Raw genomic sequence first — 19,697 nt, forward strand, 5'->3', positions numbered from 1 at the left:
CACAGAAACAAAACGATTTAAGAAACTGAATATAAATCACCAAGTACACTAAATATTTCATAGGCAAATGATAGCAACACTGTACAACACTGAGCCCATTAAGCTGTAGTAGAATTCTATACAAGTAGGATGTACATGTAAGCTAGTGTCCTTCTGGTATACACAAATCATTCATGATTAAACTTTTCTTAATATGAAATTACCATCTTGAAATGTAAAACATGAGTAATACAATATTTTGATATTAGCTTTTATTTTTGTTTGTGAAGGAAAGGGTTTTTGTACTTTCCAATTACATGTTTCACCTGTTCCAAATTCTGACAAGTCATTTCGAGTGGTTGTCAAAATGACATCATCAAAGTGTTCACAAGGTATGCTTGCAAACAGGCCTTGAGTAATACACCGCACACCGCTTGCCACTAACGATAGTGATGTAGTTTTGTTAGGTTTTTCATATGAATCATACATAATAAATGAAATTGGCGACTATAAGATGGCGAGATTATTCAATAAAGCTAGTAATTTAACTTATTATCGGCAAAATAACCAGATTAGCAGGTGTGTGAACACTAATACCATATATGTAAATCAATATCAGATTGTATATTGCAGTATAACAGGACAAAGAAAATTGAGAAATCTCTTGGCATTGAGTATAACATGATATCTACACAAAAGATATTGTCATCTGCAAAAATTTGGACAAGGAAAGAGTGCATTATCATGACATTTCCTGCGTTAAGAAAAAACAATAATTTAGTCTTGGCATCGTTTGCAGCCTTTCAATATTTAAAGAGTAAAATATCTTTCTCTGTCCAGCATCAAAAGAAAGAGCATGTACACTTTCATCTCATCATTTTAAAATCCATCCAGGATTTGTGAATCAGTGTAGTATTTTTACACCAGTGACGACCATCATGTCAACTGATGTCACGGTTGACTACATAACATTTTGAGAAAGAATTGTTTTTTCAGCATCTGCAGCAATCTGTAATGATACTCACCGCTCTGTATCAGCAAGTCTACGATTTCAGCCTCACCACAATATGCTGCTGCATGTAATGGAGACCGCCTTTCCATATCCTAGGCAAAAAAAAATAGGGGGCAATTTTAACATTAGAGGGTTTTCAGGGCAGATGGAGAAACTGAACATCTGGCAGATTTTTGCTGAAAGTAATGTAGTCACAGTGCTGTAGTGAGAGTAAAGGATATTCCATTTTCAAATAGGAGGGGAGAGAAGATTATACATCAAATCATGGGAATGGTGTGATGGGCTTTTCAGCAGAATTATCTGAAAAGAATGCATGAACACTCAATTGTTATACCAAGAAGTAAAACTGGCTGCTGGATTCTTTTATGAACCTGAGTATTTATAAGCACATACCACATACACACAAAAATGGTATCCAATATGCAGCTTTAGACAGACACACAAAAACACCAAAAAACATACACATGAAATGAAACAAGTCATCGTTGATGACACAGTCCCCACTTGTTAATGGGTACTTTGATTACATGTCCTCAGAGAGGATAGAGTCCTCTTCATTAATTAGGTCTGTGATAAAATACTTTGATACAGATAGCGCTCAATGGCCAAGAATGACCTACATACAAGAAAGACCTACATATGTATGACATAGGTTAACGTCCTTGTACCAACTTTGAATAAAATCGGTTGAGATATGCCTGAGTATTATGGCTCTGTACATGAAAAAATCGTAACAAAATGGCCGCACGGCAGCCATATTGGATCGTATCACATAACAAATTGACATGCATATGTATGACAGTAGTCAATCTCCTTGTACCAACTTTGAATAAATTCGCTTGATACATGTCTGAGTATTATGGCTCTGTACATGAAAACATCGTAATAAAATGGCTGCCTAGCGGCCATATTGGATCGTATCACAAAACAAATAGACGTACATATGTATGACATAGGTCAATGTCCTTGTACCAACTTGGAATGAAATCGGTTGAGATATGCCTGAGTTTTGGCTCTATACATGAAAAAATTGTAATAAAATGGCCGCCTGGCGGCCATATTGGATCGTATCACAAAACAAATCGACGTGCATATCTATGACATTGGTCAATGTCCTTGTACCAACTTTGAATAAAATTGGTTGAAACATGTCTGAGTTATGGCTCTGTACATGAAAAAATTGTAATAAAATGGCCGCACGGCAGCCATATTGGATCGTATCACATAACAAATTGACATGCATATGTATGACAGTAGTCAATCTCCTTGTACCAACTTTGAATAAATTCGCTTGATACATGTCTGAGTATTATGGCTCTGTACATGAAAACATCGTAATAAAATGGCTGCCTAGCGGCCATATTGGATCGTATCACAAAACAAATAGACGTACATATGTATGACATAGGTCAATGTCCTTGTACCAACTTGGAATGAAATCGGTTGAGATATGCCTGAGTTTTGGCTCTATACATGAAAAAATTGTAATAAAATGGCCGCCTGGCGGCCATATTGGATCGTATCACAAAACAAATCGACGTGCATATCTATGACATTGGTCAATGTCCTTGTACCAACTTTGAATAAAATTGGTTGAAACATGTCTGAGTTATGGCTCTGTACATGAAAATATCGTAATAAAATGGCCGCCTGGCGGCCATATTGGATCGTATCACAAAACAAATCGACCTGCATCTGTATGACATATGAAGTAATCCTTGTACCAAGTTTGAATGAAATCGCTCCTTGCATCTCTGAGATATCTGCGTGAACGGACGGACGCACGCACGGACGCACGCACGGAACGCACGCACGGACATGACCAAACCTATAAGTCCCCCCGGACGGTGTCCGTGGGGACTAACAAACATATACCGGTATACATGCCATGTCTATTTCAGTGAAATTCAAGAAATGAACAAATGTATAGACTTCATTGTAAATCAATGTGTTAGTGGCAGCATTGGCTGGTATTTACAATGGTGTATATGAATCTTGCTTTTCATCCTTCAATGTAAACAGAAAAATCATCAAAATATTGAAATTAGGGTGCTTGTACTGACAGAAGAACTGTACAATACAGCTCACCAGTGTCAAACCAAAGCTGGATGCATAGGTGTTGATGTTAATATCCTAAGTCAATATTTGCTGCATATTATGGCGTCCGATATCCATCATTGAATTGTCTCTACTAGATCACACTTCACCAGAGAACATCTGTCAGTCTTTAAATAGGAAAACACCATGGTGCTTGAACAGGTAACATCTTGTCCCTTTTGTTTGTAGTTACAGTGCTCATCCATGTAGGTAACAAGCTATACACATATTTCCTGTGTTTTTTTCCGTCCCAAATTTTTCAAAATTTAGTTTTTATTTTGATTGAAAGCCCTGACCTGTGGTGATGGAAAATACCTTTACAAAAGAAGAGTGGCCTGAAGTTGTGGTTTTGAACAATCCACGTCCGGATTGAAAACAGACAGCATGCGCTATCTTGGACTGGAAATTGGGTGTATCAATTCTATTACTGGCATGCAAATGTTTTTAGAGCACGGAATTAAATACCGAGAGACAAACCATGTCTATCTCCTTAGCACAGTCGCCGCCGTGAGCTGACTTTGAATTGCAACAGTTCTTTTGATAGGACATAAATGGCTACAAGGGCATATGGTTGTCCTTTGCAAATGGACGTCTGGTCTGGGGGGGGGGGGGGGGAGGGGGGAGGTTTTATTTGCTGGTTTTGAAAAAGAAAGCATATTCAACTACTCTGAAGGTTACAACTGCCCAAGTGTATCAGATGTAAACTGAAATATGATTACATATAAAACTTGAAAAGCATATTATTCAAAGTATGAAATCTACTGAATACCATCAAATAAAATTTAAAGTGTTCACTTCACTGATTGCAGGAATTGCATTAGCAATCACTAGTTACATAGTCCTGTTACCAGAAACATAAAAGAAGATGTAGGAAGCAACACACAGAGTTAAACACAATGCTTGGCTTGATTGAGGTGAGTGGATGCTGCAGTTTGTGGCATTTGACATCACAATACTCTAATTCATAGCACAGAGACATTACACGCAAATTCTAAAGTCACAGAATCTGTGCACATTTTTGATTTGTAGCCAAAAAATACATGTAATATCATCACATAGAAATCTTTTTCTTTCTTTCTTTGTAGCTGTAGTAGTGGTTTCTGCACAATCAATCCTTCACATCTGTGGTGTATCATTTTCACAATTTACAGTTCCTGTAATCTATCCACATTAACAATTGATTCTATCACATCAGTACATGAATTCAATGTTCGCTTCCCAAGGATAGATTTCAGGTTTTTTTTTCAATAATAGCAGCAACTTTTGCGCTTGCGTCGGCTTACTGCTCTCTGGCGATTCTAACTACCAAAACAACTGTATCGAGGTAAACAACACATTTCTATTGCAATGATCATTAAGTTCAACAACTTAACATAATGGAATTAATATTCCCTGAAGACATACATCCCTATCTGTAGTCTGGGGAGTTGACATGAGCATAGTCGACTGACAGTTGTCTGGCTAGAAAGCTAATTAGATAAATCAACGTAGAAAAATTGTAAATGAAAGGTACCCACTTTACATGAAAAGTGAGGGTGGAGTCTTTATACAGGTATTATCTCTTTCTGAAATAATTACTATACTCCGGAAATTCCCCGTTGGGTTTTATTTCCTGTGTGAATGTCAAGCACTGGGGATGAATTTACTGTGCAATTATTATCATTAATCATCACGGAAGATTTGCTGTCGCTGTGAAACTTACTTGTATAACTATATGAACTGCAGATGATGATATTATCAATAAGTGGTTTTTTTGTGTCTCCAACTGTCCTGATGTAATATTGTAATTTCAAGGAAAGGTCATGCCGTGTCTTTCTGTATTTGTGTAAATTTTGATTAATGGGAGATGTATGACAAGTATACCTTTAAAAGAAATATTCAAGGAATTTTGCGAGAAATTCCTGGAAATGTTCATCATAAAAGATTTGATGTAATTTGCTAAATGTTATGACCAACATATATTGCCTACAACGAACACAATTGAGACATGGTACATCGTTTGCCTATCTATCATATCATACAACTATCAATTTTTCCTCATAAACAGACATGGCATTAAAGCACTACAGAAGAACTATATTGTTTTATAGCACCTTTGGAATGGCAACGGGTAAAGGACAACACACAGTTTCTTCTGGGTTTTTTAACTCCTTTTACAAATTTATGAACACAACCACGATTCTTAGATAGCTTTTCGCTTGAACTATCCTTAAAAGAGGTCTAATATGGACACATTAGAAAAGATTCAGATTTCTGACATTTGGAAGATGAGTCAGCCATTGAAAACTACAGAAATTAAATTCCTGATTGATGCATCAAGATTGTCAATTGCATGCAGAAGTAACCCTTTCACCACCATGGTTTGGCCCAAACCAACTGTTATCAATGGTGATTGTGGATTTATTTATTTTATTGGGAATTGGGATCAATAGGTTAAATTGCTTTGGACTCAAGCCAAATAATATTCTAGTGGGAAGAAATTGAAAAAATTTTCAGTGACATAAAAAAAGTCTTGTTTTAACGTAATTGAAGGAGCCAGTGACATGGTTACTGTTCATTTGAACGACAAAACCTTTTGAAACCAAGGCACATTTTCACAAACTGTGCATAAAAAGGTTATATGCTTCCTATGAATCATGTAATTCTATAATATGTCGATGAAAATGACAAAAAAAGGCTTTAACACCTCTATGATCCAAATGTACAAAAACATAGTGTATGTGTATTTTCAATTTCAATATCATTTTTTACATGCGTATATATACATGAAGAATACACAGTACACATGCACCCATTTAATTTGCCTAGTCACTTATACTATTGGAGTCCTGCACCAAAAAAATTCCATCCATCATAATCTGTCTATTTCTAAAAATCACATGGCGAGAAAACCTGATAAATGTTAATTTCAAGCATTTCACACAGGTGGTAAGTGACACCTTGACCTTTGACCCCATCAAGATGTATGACACATTTTTCAAGTACAGCAAAAATGCTCGGAGTAATGCTATACATGTAATGGTCTGGGTACAAGTGCACCAAGGGTACAAAACTTGAAATCACAACATCGTGCTACTAAGACTTTAGATGGCAAATTTTAACCCTTTCATCAGTATGGTTTGTTCCAATCCTATGGTTTTCTATGGCAAAGTTGGACCTCTACATTGGGAAATGGAGATGAAAGGGTTGCCAAAAATACGCAAAAAAATTTCATTATCTCTCACCCAATGCTCTGTTTGCAAACTCAACTACCATGCAAGCCCCAAACGTAGTATTTGAGTAATGTTAACTTAAGGGTGTAGGACATGAGGAGGTACAAATTTCACAGCTATCTATTTTTATTTCTTGAATTCTATTTTTTTTCCCAACCAGGAGGCACAATGACCTAGTTGTACATTAAACAGATAGGAATTTAAGAAAATATGTGTCATGTACTTTTTATTCATCAACATCGTATGTTACGCTTCATTTCTCCTGCAATTTTCCGTTTACGATGATCACGGGGATAAAAGAAACTGCAGCTGGTGTTCTGGAATGGGTGTTTGAGTAGAAAATGGATATCACTCTACTTGCCACATAAATTTTTTGCATCTTACACGAGTCTTTACAGTATACCGTATATCATGCACATTTGCACAAGCATGCTTCTGACAGTGATAAATGCAGTTCTCTTCACATATTACAGCCTACATGAATCTCTCTCTTTCTGACTGATTTTTTTTTTTCTGTAGTAATAAACTTTGAAACCCTGGGGAATATAATACCCTTGGTACAAGTACATAATTCTGGGAGCAGCGCATCTGTAAAACCAGCTGGAGAGAGATGTACAATCATGTAAAATAATGCTGGTACTGCTAAATGGATGGTACAGCCAGCTTTGCATATGTGTAGTGTAGCCACTCTGCAATTACAAAGCTTCTGTGGAGGTTTTGTTGCTCCCATCCATAGAGTCAATTTACAGTAATTGATAGATTAGCGTCTTGGAATTATGTTTGATTGAAATTTCACAGCACACTTTCAATATATTTGTTGTAGGCTAAATCTTTTGACATATATATAAAAAAAATTTACTGGCAAAAAACAAACCACACTACTCAACCCTTTCCAAGACAAGAAATTGAATTCAACCAAAACAAATTGATCATCAACATTATAATTAATTAGCAAATGAAGCGTGAATAGAAATTATTATTGCTATGCCTATATTCAGGGCTGTAAACTTTCATTGCAAAACAGATTAATACATGTAAAGTTGTCAAAACGCGAATTCAAACGTTTGACAGGGTAATGAGTTATACACACACATGTATAAGCTTATGTACGAACAGTATCATTACGAACGATGTACATACCAACCATTTCACAATGACATACTGAGAAAATATAAGTACCTACCTGAATGTTTACATCTTCTTTTTTATAAATAAGAGCTCTGACCTCATCAGCATCCCCGTGGAACACAGCTTGTACTATCGGTGGCTGTGGTAGAGACAAACAAAACATGTTGATTGGCGATGCTAACGTTCCTCCCTGGTGTGAATGTCAGTACAACATGTGGGACGCTGTGCAAGTGTGTCAGGAGGCATCCCATGCGGTTTCACCGCAGAGTGTAGAAGGCTGGGAATTTCGGAAAGGGAAGTCTGGAAGATGAGCCGTTTCGCAGACAGATGAACTTGTACTTGTCAGAGCCACATCCTTGCTGCCTGTCATTCATTAGTAATCACGAGTCATCATCACGAGACAAAAAAATTTTTTGCCAGCAGCAAATATTCATAAAGTCCACTGGCTCAATTACAAGCCAAGCTAAAGTTCAATGACACATGCCAATATTGATTTCTGCATTCTTCTTCCGAGGCAAAGCAGCTATTACTCAAAATGACGTGCTCTCTTCATGTACAATATGACAGACTATGGGCTCCTGTGTTGAACTCGTGTGAATTACCACACTGTGACAGTAAATGTATATTTAACACACAGGGTTTAAATATATATCAACATATATATAACATCCGTTCCTGCATGTAAATAAATAGATGAAGACCATAGGGTTTACCAAGGGTATTCTACAGCAGTAGTGCGTTGTATGAAATTATAATAATTCCATGCTTGAAGAGAGGTGGTATATTATGCATCAAGCAATGTAAATTTCTCTTTTTCACGTTATCTCCGTTTACCATTCACACTATGGACCACTGCTACCTTGACCATTGGTAGACTGAGCTTATCTGGCACAATATTTAGCTCGCTCATAAACCTTATCGCAAGTCAGTCTGCGATAGATATCCGCTGTGGCTGGATTAATTCTCAGTGTTGTGGATGAACGGAATTATGAGCTACGTGTTATGTATTACATAACGTGTGGAGGAAATCACACCATTATCACCGGAGTGCAGCGGCTGTGATATCAGTGTCCGCAGAATTCTGTCCTCAGCGTCACACATCAACCTGGTAACAAAGAACCACTGCATTCCATGCTAGCCTTGTCTGTATAAGTAAACCTCGGACCAAAAGCCTTGTTATCTTGATATTAAAACCGAGAAAGTCCACAGCTGGATTTCAGTGTCGTGAGACAGAGCTGAGAAGAGAACGCCTACAGCAGCGACTGCTCAGCACAGAGCTCTACGGTTCACTGACTATCTACACATATCTCACAGCATACAGCGAAGTAGGATATTTTTAGATTGGGGTCTGCTCAGACAGGCAGCCGGTCTGTGAATGCAGTAACTGGGTAAAGACACCCGTCAATCAACCTAAATCAGCTAAATGTGACCTCTACAGGCTTGCAAAGACAGGTAGCCAACTAGCCAGTGTGTCTAACACTGCTAACAGTTCATGTTTCACAATAAAATATGTCATTAACAATAGCAGCCTCATCTCCTGATTGTCATTAAAATCATACTTTGGTGCTAATAGGGAAAATGCAATTATCGCATTCCTATGGAAAGAGGAAGAAATACTTTGTAACAAAGGGCTTGATAATAGCTCAGAGAATACTCATAAATCTTGGTGATATAAAATCATGCACACAACTACCTTACACTTAAAATTGACCTCTGCAGGTGAGTGGGTAGGGGTGAGGGTGGGACCGGCGACTGCTGTAATAAAGCTCTAAAAGATGTCGGGAAATGTTGCAGCCTGGACATGGGGGGAAATAAATCCGGTTGACTGATACCTGATTTCTCTATGAAATTGTTGTAAAGCAAGACGATGATGCAAATCATGTACTGACATTTTTTTGTCCTAGATCACTTTGATGAACATTAATCATATAAAGCCATGGATATAATATACCGGAACTTTGTAAAGTGTATATTTTTCCTAACACTATTGAAAAGGCAAACTCTTTCTTGGAAATTATACTGAGCATATCAAGGGTTTTTTATTGAAAGCAATGTATATTTTCTGTCAAAAATTTTTAAAATTTTCCTCCACATTTTTTCATGCATAAAATGACATTTTTGTCTTCTTAGACATTCATAGTCTATTATTATTGCAACTTGTACATTGTATTGTTGAATGTAACACTTTTACACAGTTGATAATACTATGGCAGTAAATGGGTTCCATTGCTGGCCTTGAAGTGGTTTTCCTCTCTGCTATAAAAGAAAGTCCTTACAACTTTAATACGACCTCCAAAAATTTAACCCATCATGGCAACCAGCCACAGATAAATGATAGTTTCAATACCATTTGTTTTCTCTTTTAGACAATCATAACGACTATGAATTTGAGTGAATATATAGCATTTACTGCAGGTATATTACAACAGGCTGTCAGTCTCTATCATTTTGATGAGCCAAGTATGCATTACTGTACGTTGCTATTCGATCTATTTGTCTTCATGAAATTTTCAGACTACTCTTGTGTCAGATTATATAAATACTGCAGTTATAATTAATACTGGCTACATTATGTGTCAATACACATCTGCTGACATAGCAGAACTTTGAAAAGGACTTTTCATTGGCATGACACTTTTTCGTCAGTCAGTCCAAAATTTGATATATCAAACCGATGTATTTTATGTTTATAGATCCTTCAAAATTATTCGAAATGATTAGATAATTCTGGCTTTGTTAATGATTTTCACTCCTTCAGTACATCATGATATTGGTTGGTGCTGAATTTTTTTAAAATCTGAATTCCTTTAATCTGTTCCATGTAGATGTGGTTGAATTTTTTCAAAACAGATTCGCTATTTGTGGGTATGTTCAACAAGCAAGGTCTGAAAACACTGAAAATGATATATGATACTGTAGTTGTTTTACATCCCTAATCACATTTGAGGCTCCATTGCTAACTATTGTTAGTTCAATCAAATTAATTACAACATTTGGTATCGATCTCGGTTAAACCGGGCGTGTATTTAATTAATATTGTACCTGCAATATTGTCAGATTTTATTCAATATGTACATCAATTTGGGAACAATACCTGTGAACATTTCCTATGATGTAATTTTTTTGCAACTTAAAATACCAGAATAGGCAAACAATACTGATATAGAATGGTTCTGGTTTACGGGTCCACATGCTCAGTGTGAACAAAAATTCCTGGCATTGGTAGCAACTGATGTACAATGCCAATTTCAAGGTGGGATCACCCGGTACTTGGGTCAAAATCAAAATGTCAATGGAGCATGTAAAGCAGAACCAAATTTCCAAGACTTTCAGAAAGTGAATGTTCTTTTTTCTAGGAGTTACAAATTTACAGGGACTTTTAAAGGAATGATTTCAAAGCCCGGCAACTTTCTGAGTGCATACAAACCCTGTGACAAAATACTGGTTACTGCACTGGTGTGTCTGAGAACAGTACATGTATGTTGTACAGATCCCCTTCCAAAGGGGTTGAGTTTTGTGGAATGTCTAATAAGTGATCATGATGTCTCACAAAATGTGAGTTCTGTTCAAAGCAATTGTAAATTGTTGCTGCCATTTTGAGATTTCGAAAATCCCAAACACATCCATAGTAAAAGTATGTGTACTGATGTGACATTTAGTCAATGATTATCAAATGAGATGAAACTTGTAGTTTGATAGATAGTTTGCGAGGATGGCAACATTCTTTATCTTTGTACACTATACGGTACACTGTTTAACAATCTTTCTCACTTTTTCTGTGCTATAGCCCTTAAGTACAATTGGTTGCAGACATCCATTCAGTGGTATTTTGGTAACTTGATGACATTAATTTTGAAATATATGACATGATACTTGAGTATTGTAAATCTTGATACCAGCAATTCAGAAAATATGGATCACTGTTGCATTGCCATATTTCAAACAGCCCATTAAACTACACAGACCTGAATTTTTCTGTAGCTTTTATTTTGTAGTAATACTTAAAATTTTTCAGGATGTAATGTCAATAAATTCATTGATTGCGTGGAGTACAAAAGAACATAAAACGACTGGTAAAAAATGTAAGGATAATTTACTAGTGCATATGTGTCATTCTGACATGCATTATTCCAATAAACACTTACATGTATATGTAGGGAGCTGCAAAGACTTTTCTGTAGAGTTCATTTTGTCAAAAACTTGTGAAATATGAGACATGAATAAACAATGGCAAAAATATCTGAGGAATGTATTGTCAATGTGACAGCATTCCAGAGATGGGAAACGTTTATCATCTGACGGTTTATGTCACAACTGCTGGACTGGCATGTTTTATAGTATTGCAATTTGCACGGTCACAGAACTTGCGGCTAAGGGACTGTGCTTGTGCTTGAACTTATCGAAACCCTTGATACTGGACTCAGCACGTATAGTATTGTCGTGTGCTACCAAACATGGAGAGATGGAGAATCACCTAGGACAATCCAGATGAGGTATACATAAAGTAACCATTCTACAGGGAATGTTGCCTGCCTCTTCAATGGCAAGTCTGAAACCAGGACTGGACTCCATGAATCCAGTCCAAATTTTTGAAGACACTGTCCTCTTTATCTTTACTGCAAACAGCCCTGACAACCGAGATCAGAGTTACGTTGACTTTTCACAGTTTTCTGAGCAACGCAGTGGCCTGTTTCTACAGTTATATCAGCCATTTGCACTATGAATAAGATCATTTCTGGCAAATGTTGTGTATGCCTGTAAATCAAAAGACAATTTCCCTGTACTTTTTAATTTTCTATGGTACTGTTCATATTTCTCCGGTAAGTACATATATTTGCACTCTCTTAATTGGAAGTAGAGCACAAACGTGTTTTACAGCACAAATGGTATTCTGCGTCAATCATTTTGTTCTCTGTGGGTTTCTGTGCACTGACAAGAAAATATGAGAGCATGATATTTCACATTTTACTGTCATCTGAAACGGTACTAAAAATTTACTTTTGGTTTAAAAGAAAAAAGTTGATGTTTCCAATTTCTATTTTCAGTTCTTGTTCATCAGTGTGAAATAACTTTTCTGTATACATCTGTTAATAAATGTGAACTGTACATAAACGAACTTGCTATTGTGCCATGTTCCATATTGTGTACTATGCAAGTTTAACGGGAGGAAATGATTGTTACACGGAAACAGAAGTTCAGTGTTTTCCCCCACTTTTTCAAACATTTCTGGCCCTTTCACTCTTTCAGAACAGGACAGTGAAATTTTCATTGGGAATCTGAAGCTAAGTTGAGTCAGTTGTATGTTTATATAGTCAGCAAATAGTATTTACAGGACATGCCAATGTACACATGATGTGACATATCGTGTGTGAAAATACAGGTGAAAGGTAATTTTATTTTAATAATACAGTGAAATATATCATGAATTACATTGCAATTTCTAATTTAAACACTTCCGTATGAAAGGAATAATTTTGATGATAAAGGTGGGTTCTTGCAACATAAATGGTGGATATGCACAAATGTACATACACACACTTATTTTTGAGGGTCCTTACCCAAGTAAATATTTACACACACTTGAATATTGTCTTCCCTGCACAAACACTGACATATTTTGAGAATATGGCAATCCAGTTGTATGAATCCAGTGGATGCATAATTCTTCATGTCTATCATATTACTACATGTACCGCAGGGCCAACATAATTATCATGAAAATTGTGAAATGAATTTATCTTCATCATCCCTTCAGGCTGACAGAGTGCGCTATAATACATGTATGACTTTACTGATAACGAAGGCCAGGCAGATGATATTTCATGATAACTTCTCTGAAATATATTCTTCTTCTGTTCAGAAAATAAAAATTGATAGGGTTCTGAGAAGTTTGACATTCTGGATATGATTTCTGACTTACTTGCATTGGGCTGATATAGAATGATCAGAAAAACACATTTGTAATGGAATGGAAGCAGTTTACAAGCTGAAGACTGACAGCATTTACAATGCACATTTATTTTCAATATTCTTGTAACTACCAGATTTGTGATAAATGTTTCCACGCCCTGGAAGCACCGACATACTGGTGTGGTTAAGTCCCTTGAAACTAGTTTGCTGCCAAAAGAATACTGTGACATTGACAAGATTTTGCAAAGGGGGTCATCTGCATAGAGCAAACCAATTTACATGTACTTTGACTTTCCTTACACAAAGACAAGAGGCCTCCTAACCTTGGAAATGAAAAGGTAACGTTCATACAAAGACAGTGAATACCGTAGGTGTCCTCAGTGGATGGACGGTCCATTGCTATGTTTGAGTGCCGGTGATTTGTGAGTGATCGATGGAATGTCTGAGCATAGCTGAATAACCACACTGAGTAAACACTGCATAAATAAATAATTTCTTTTACTTCCAGGTTGCAGGAAGAAAGCTAAGATTTTAACCATTTGTTTCCATGTAAATATTATTCACTGAACTTTGTAAGACTCATGGGTCATCAGACTGCAGGATTCTATGGTAAAATTATTTCATGTTTCGAAGTATTAGGGACAGTGTTATATGAACTTGGAAAATGTTTACACTGATATGATGAAAGAATGGTAAATGAACCTGACTCCAACATTGCTGGAGATCAAGGCTGGTAGAGCGAAATCTGGTAACCAAACTCATTTTTGTAAAACCACACCAACTTAAACATATCTCAAGTTTCGTTCAACTGGAGAGTAACTTTAGTCAGAGCACCACATTTGAGACTCTCCTGTACACCCATGCCATGACAAAGGAATTTATTTGCATTGAGCATAAACAGGGAAGAAAGGACGAAACAGTACCTTGGAGTATCTATCAAATGCAAGATGAATCTTTGAAAGCAAAATGGAAACAGCACTTAGGATCAGTGGGGCATACAAGTACATATATTTGGATCACAGCATGAATCAATAAATTTTGAAATTTGAAGAGCCACATGCTCTAAGGGCGAGTAAAAAAAATTGTGCCGTTCCGATAACCAAACCTACCGGTACCCTCTTTTTACCTGCCGACCCTGAACTTTTTAAAGCTACGTAAACATAGAGTAAAAAAAAAAGAAAGAAAAAACCCATAAAATCATGCATTCATTACCTGGCATTTGATTTTTGCTTGAATGAGGAATTCTTTTATGTTTTTTATTCCTTTTATATGTATGAAAAGTTTTTTGGGGGATGTTGTGGCCAGTTTTTGATTGCTCTGAACCCTGAAAATTGCATACTTAAAAATAAAAATATTTTTGAAAAAAATATCCCTGCCGACCTACCTACTCTATTTTTGAAAACCATGTTATAGGAACAGCACAATTTATTTGTTTTTTGGAAGATGTATTGATTATGTATAAGGTTCTTGCAATAAGACAGCACAACCAAAAATATTATGAACATCAGAAGATGGCGAGGCCAAACACACCATCACAGACTGTCTGAGAGGACTGCAGCACATGGCTTGATGCATGGAGTTATATTTCCAAGAAGTGGACTCAAGTCAAAGGTTTTCAAATAGTCCAAAAAGAAGACTGATAAATATTTAACTTATTTATCTCTCCTACATTAGCATGCAGCAGTTTCAATTCTAATGACAATAACATCAACATACCGGTATAACATGGGATTACCAATGTAACATTCATACTCTAATACTGGAATACCAATAGATCATATTGAAAATTTACTGAATAATATTAAGTTTCGTTTGAAAAAATATCTGTGTCAAATTATGCTATAGTTATTGTATGGCTGAATGGTGAGAGCCAAGTTTCAGTTGGCATTTTGATACTGAATTCAGAATTAGTATATGGGTGTTTCTATTTAAAGGCACAGTCTCATCGTTATCACAATGCTGCATTCTACCTTACTTAAGAATTCTTAATTTCTGTCCATTTCAAGCCTTCAAAGCAACCCAGATGACAGCATTCCCGTGGGAGCAGCGAGCTCTTCACAACAACTGTCAATATAATTTGACTTGTTCACACATTTCAAATAGCTGAGTCAACAATTTGGCCACAAAACAGGTCACACATAAAATTAAATTGTTGAGGAGACAGAGTGAAGACATTACTTTTGGCAATGATGTGAGGGAAGAGTTCCAAAAGGAAAAGGAAACCTCTTCATTGTATTTTATAGTCTTGTATGAATGACAAGCTCTGTTTCTCTGCAGAGAAAAATCACATTTCCTAATTCTGAATGGATGACTCTACACCCTTTCACCTGCCTGATTTCATGCATACATGGCATTTCAACCTGAAAGGCCTTGAGAAGTTCAGCAGCAATGACATCAACAGTCTTTCCAAACACTGATTGATGGACTGATGATGAAGAGAGGTGCAAAAAGCCTTTTGCCACTTATGCCAGGCAGGCTACTTTCTTGCATGCTCTGAAACCAGGATGAAGGTGTAGAAAAACACAAAACCCCCATGACGACCGTTCACACTAAGACATTAGCAGCATCACTTACAATTATGTTCACACACCACCACCTACAGTAGCAATGGTATAATACAAGATTTCACCAGTTAATGACGTATATGCATGAGTAATAGCTAGTGTATATACAGTATGGTGCGAATTGGTCAAAACTGAATGGTATACCTGTTGCTATAGTGGTTTATTGCTGTATCGTAATAGTACATTGAAATTCTTATATTAAATGTCAGAAAAGGAATATTTCTCTTGCTGAGACCACATAGGTGTTCAAACTGTGCTATATTGCGAATATAGTAGTTATTTTCACACCTCCACAATCAGATCACTGTTTTTGCGCCATCAATATACTGGTATATTAATGTAATGATTATCATCCAATGAGTAACATTCCTTTTGTAACAGAAATATTAGCAGAGTTCCACCGGTAAAAGGAACATGACTGTAAACTAACTGAAACAATCTGTTAATATAGTACTTAATTAATAGTTAGCACCAGGCTCTGTCCATAGACAATAGAAACCATTTTCCTTCAAAGGAAAATATTTTAGGGTCTATGGAAAGATCAAATTTTAATAAGATCATTCTGAGCTCTGACTAGTCGTATTTCACTGTTGGTTTTTTCAATCTGCCGTCATCACCTGGTGATCACCATATTGATGGGCATCATTTTTCATTTATTTGCATAAAATTTGAAAAATGTAGGTTATAATTACAGAGTATTTTCTACATCAAGCTCTGATGAACAGCAAAGTAGTTGGCTGATGTCCTGGTTATAATATTACTGCTTCATTATTCTGGTACTCCTGTAAAATTTATGCTGCCTTTGTGCAGTATCTTGTTTACCTGAAATGTCTAAATGTCATGCATGTCTCGAAGCAAACAGGAAGAAATCTGGTAAAAGAATTGCATGTAAAAACTAGCGCCATTTTTTTTTTACAGTGAAGATGAAAAGCAATAGAGATATTTCAATATTTACTGAACCACTTTGCATCACATTATGTCCTCTCTACACAAACAGAGTGAAGATTCTTAAATCAAAAATCAATAAGTCCAGCAATAACATTATGCAATGTTTATAAAATGTCCTTGTCAAATACTTCTCTATTGGAAAATTATGATTGTTTGCCAGAGGTTACATTTTATCTTCACATCAGATTTCACCGAATGTTGGTATGATTCTTTTGTTAATTCAGTGCTTTTTTGGGGGACTAAATTTGATAGGCTTGTAATAAATAATTGTACATTTACGAGAATCCTTGCGGTCACCCATCTTTGGCCATGCCTTTCAACATTCAGTTTGTTTACAGAACATGTTGAACGTCCATGCTTGATTAACTGGTATTGCTGACATTCTAAAAGTCATTGCACCTTGAAAGTACAGGGACATTGCAGTTATCAGTGGTCAATTAATCATAGGTGTCCACTTCAACGTCAAGATCACTTTTACACTTTGTTACCTTGGCTAACCTGAACAAATGACGGTCAAAAGCTGTTTTTTGTGGAAATTTATTTCAATTTTCAAACTGACTATTCAATGAAAAACATTCCATCTTTGCTTTTCCAATTATCCTCACTCTGCTTTGGCATTTGTCACATTTCAACGTCAAAGGGTAATTGATTTAGGGTAACTGTATATCCATTTAATATCCAACATTTCCACTTGAAAAAACAACAATAAAATGAATTTTCATGGTTTTGGTAATACTAGCTAATATTCTTTGCTGATAAACTTATAATGATAATGAACCTGGTTTAATTCCCAAAAATAAGAAGAAACAATTCATTTTTTATTCGTCTTGGCCACTCAATCAAAGATAGGGCAATGATACAGCTCCACAGTGGATAAGTCCACAGAAAATGCTAGAAAATGATGGTTATCAGCCAAGAAGCGACCATGAGGCAACTCACAGTGAATTTCCATTTCCTTCATCGTGAATTCTTCTTTTTATATTCCACCCCTTCGAATTTAATTGATGATGATCTAAATTACAAACAGTAACGTTTTCCACCAAGATGCACTACATCATCTTGCATGAAAAACCACCTCACACCAAATGACCTCTTACCATAACCTCTTCGCCCCCAAACCATTTCATCCTCACAACAACTCTGATTCGTCCTACACTGTTGCTGACCAGTAAAGCTGAAAATATCGTAACCTACCAATGCCCATGGGGATTTCATTCCCCATCTATCCCATGATTGAAGTCTTAAAAGTGAACACATATGAAGAAACTATGTACTTCTGTACAGGGTACCGCACCAGTTGTGGCGTCTTCTTCTAGTAGCAGTAGAAACATGTAGGAAAACACTGCTTTCATTGCTGGATGCTTTTGGCACGATAATTAAATACTCGTTAGGCTATGATTGTACATGTGCATGCAGTTTTACTGGCACATTTGCATTGTTCTTTTCTTTCTAATTCTACAGTTTATGTTTTTTTTTGAGAACAAGAGGTTCACTCTAGCCAAAATGCCCTAGGAAAGTAATGAGCCCATGGTACTTGGGTGAAGTTGTCTTGGTACAAAGTAGGAAAATGTACCTGTGACAAGGTGGATTTTGTACGAAACGGTTTTGAGACGAAGTTGTGTTGGGCGACCTGGTTTTAGTGCGAATTGTCTTGACTCAAAACCAACAGGCATCATTTATTACTCTCTATCTTTCCTTCCAAACAAGTCAAATGGTCTTCAGCAGTGAAGAAGTATGAAAAGTGTACAGCGGAGGGTAGAAAAAAAACATATTTACTTATTTCATTAAAAGTGTTTATACATACACGTTCACTTCACTGATATGGTACAGTTTACAGTTTTGCGACTGATCATATGCTTTGGGTGAGTTTTCCTGTTTTCAATTTAATTATAGTTACTTTTGAAAGTTTGTATTTCTATGGACCTTAACCCTGGTCTACTATAAATAAATAAATAGAATCAATAAAAAAAACATAAAATATTACAAGTACATTTAAACCATGGAGGTTGTTACCTGATATTTACTCCTACTCTGCTTAAAACCTACAGTGATATGCCAAAAGTTATAGCTATGACATGAGTATATGAGGTGGCGTTTTTATACCATAATTTATTTAGTGCCCACTGCAGGTGTGCTATTTACAATTGACAAATGTAATTAATGGGTCTGTGACAGGTTTTAGGCGTCACGCTGGGGTAATGCATGTGTGTTATTGCTGACAACAATTGAAAACTGGGACACAGCAAGTGCATTGCCTTTGGGTGGTGATTCAGATTTGGCAAAGGGTTGAAAGACGATCAGTCCAGTTGACATGTCATTGGTGTGAATGTTGCTTTAACCCTTTTCCTGCCGAGCGCCCCTGTCCGTTATCCTGCCAAGTCGGTCAAAACCGGCCCCCTTTTCCGTGTCTACAGAAGATAGGCTCTCCTGCACGCTTTCCTGCCAGGCATTTGGCGGGAAAATACCGCATTTTCGGGGTACGATTACCGACCATATACGTGTTAGACTTCAAAAATTTTTGCATGCCCGTATAGAGGGGCAACCGCTGATGAGGTGTGTCCAGAAATGACGAGGTCACGGGCGTTGTTTGCCCCGGGGGACGTGCACTTTTATGCCCTTTTCTAGCTTACTTTCGCGGAAGTAAAGCTCGTTCGCCGGCACGCACGGCCACACCGGGGAAACGTCACCTCTCTCGTGGGTTAGTAGAAGACCCAGGGGTTAGTGCTATGGGTGCGGGAGCACCCTCAAACCTGTCCTGTTTCCCCTGGGTTGTGTCACTTGGCCACGTACTTTGAACGACTTGGAAGAGTCGCACATTGCAGTCTGCTTTGACGTAGTGTCAACGAC

At 36.8% G+C, this 19,697-nt stretch overlaps 1 protein-coding gene across 4 annotated transcripts in view; it reads right to left on the minus strand.

The window, feature by feature from the left end:
* The window catches only part of LOC139140254 (serine/threonine-protein phosphatase 6 regulatory ankyrin repeat subunit A-like), a 70,341-nt gene that overhangs the window by 44,576 nt on the left and 6,068 nt on the right, over positions 1–19,697 (minus strand). For all 4 annotated transcript variants that reach the window (XM_070709373.1, XM_070709370.1, XM_070709372.1 and 1 more), the window contains 2 exons: positions 7,484–7,567; positions 1,005–1,083 (listed from right to left, as the gene is read on the minus strand). In XM_070709373.1, coding sequence (XP_070565474.1) covers positions 1,005–1,083; positions 7,484–7,567 — 163 coding nt within the window. The remainder of the gene's footprint in view (positions 1–1,004; positions 1,084–7,483; positions 7,568–19,697) is intronic.

This window comes from Ptychodera flava, chromosome 9 (assembly GCF_041260155.1).
Source record: "Ptychodera flava strain L36383 chromosome 9, AS_Pfla_20210202, whole genome shotgun sequence".
NCBI lineage: Eukaryota > Metazoa > Hemichordata > Enteropneusta > Ptychoderidae > Ptychodera > Ptychodera flava.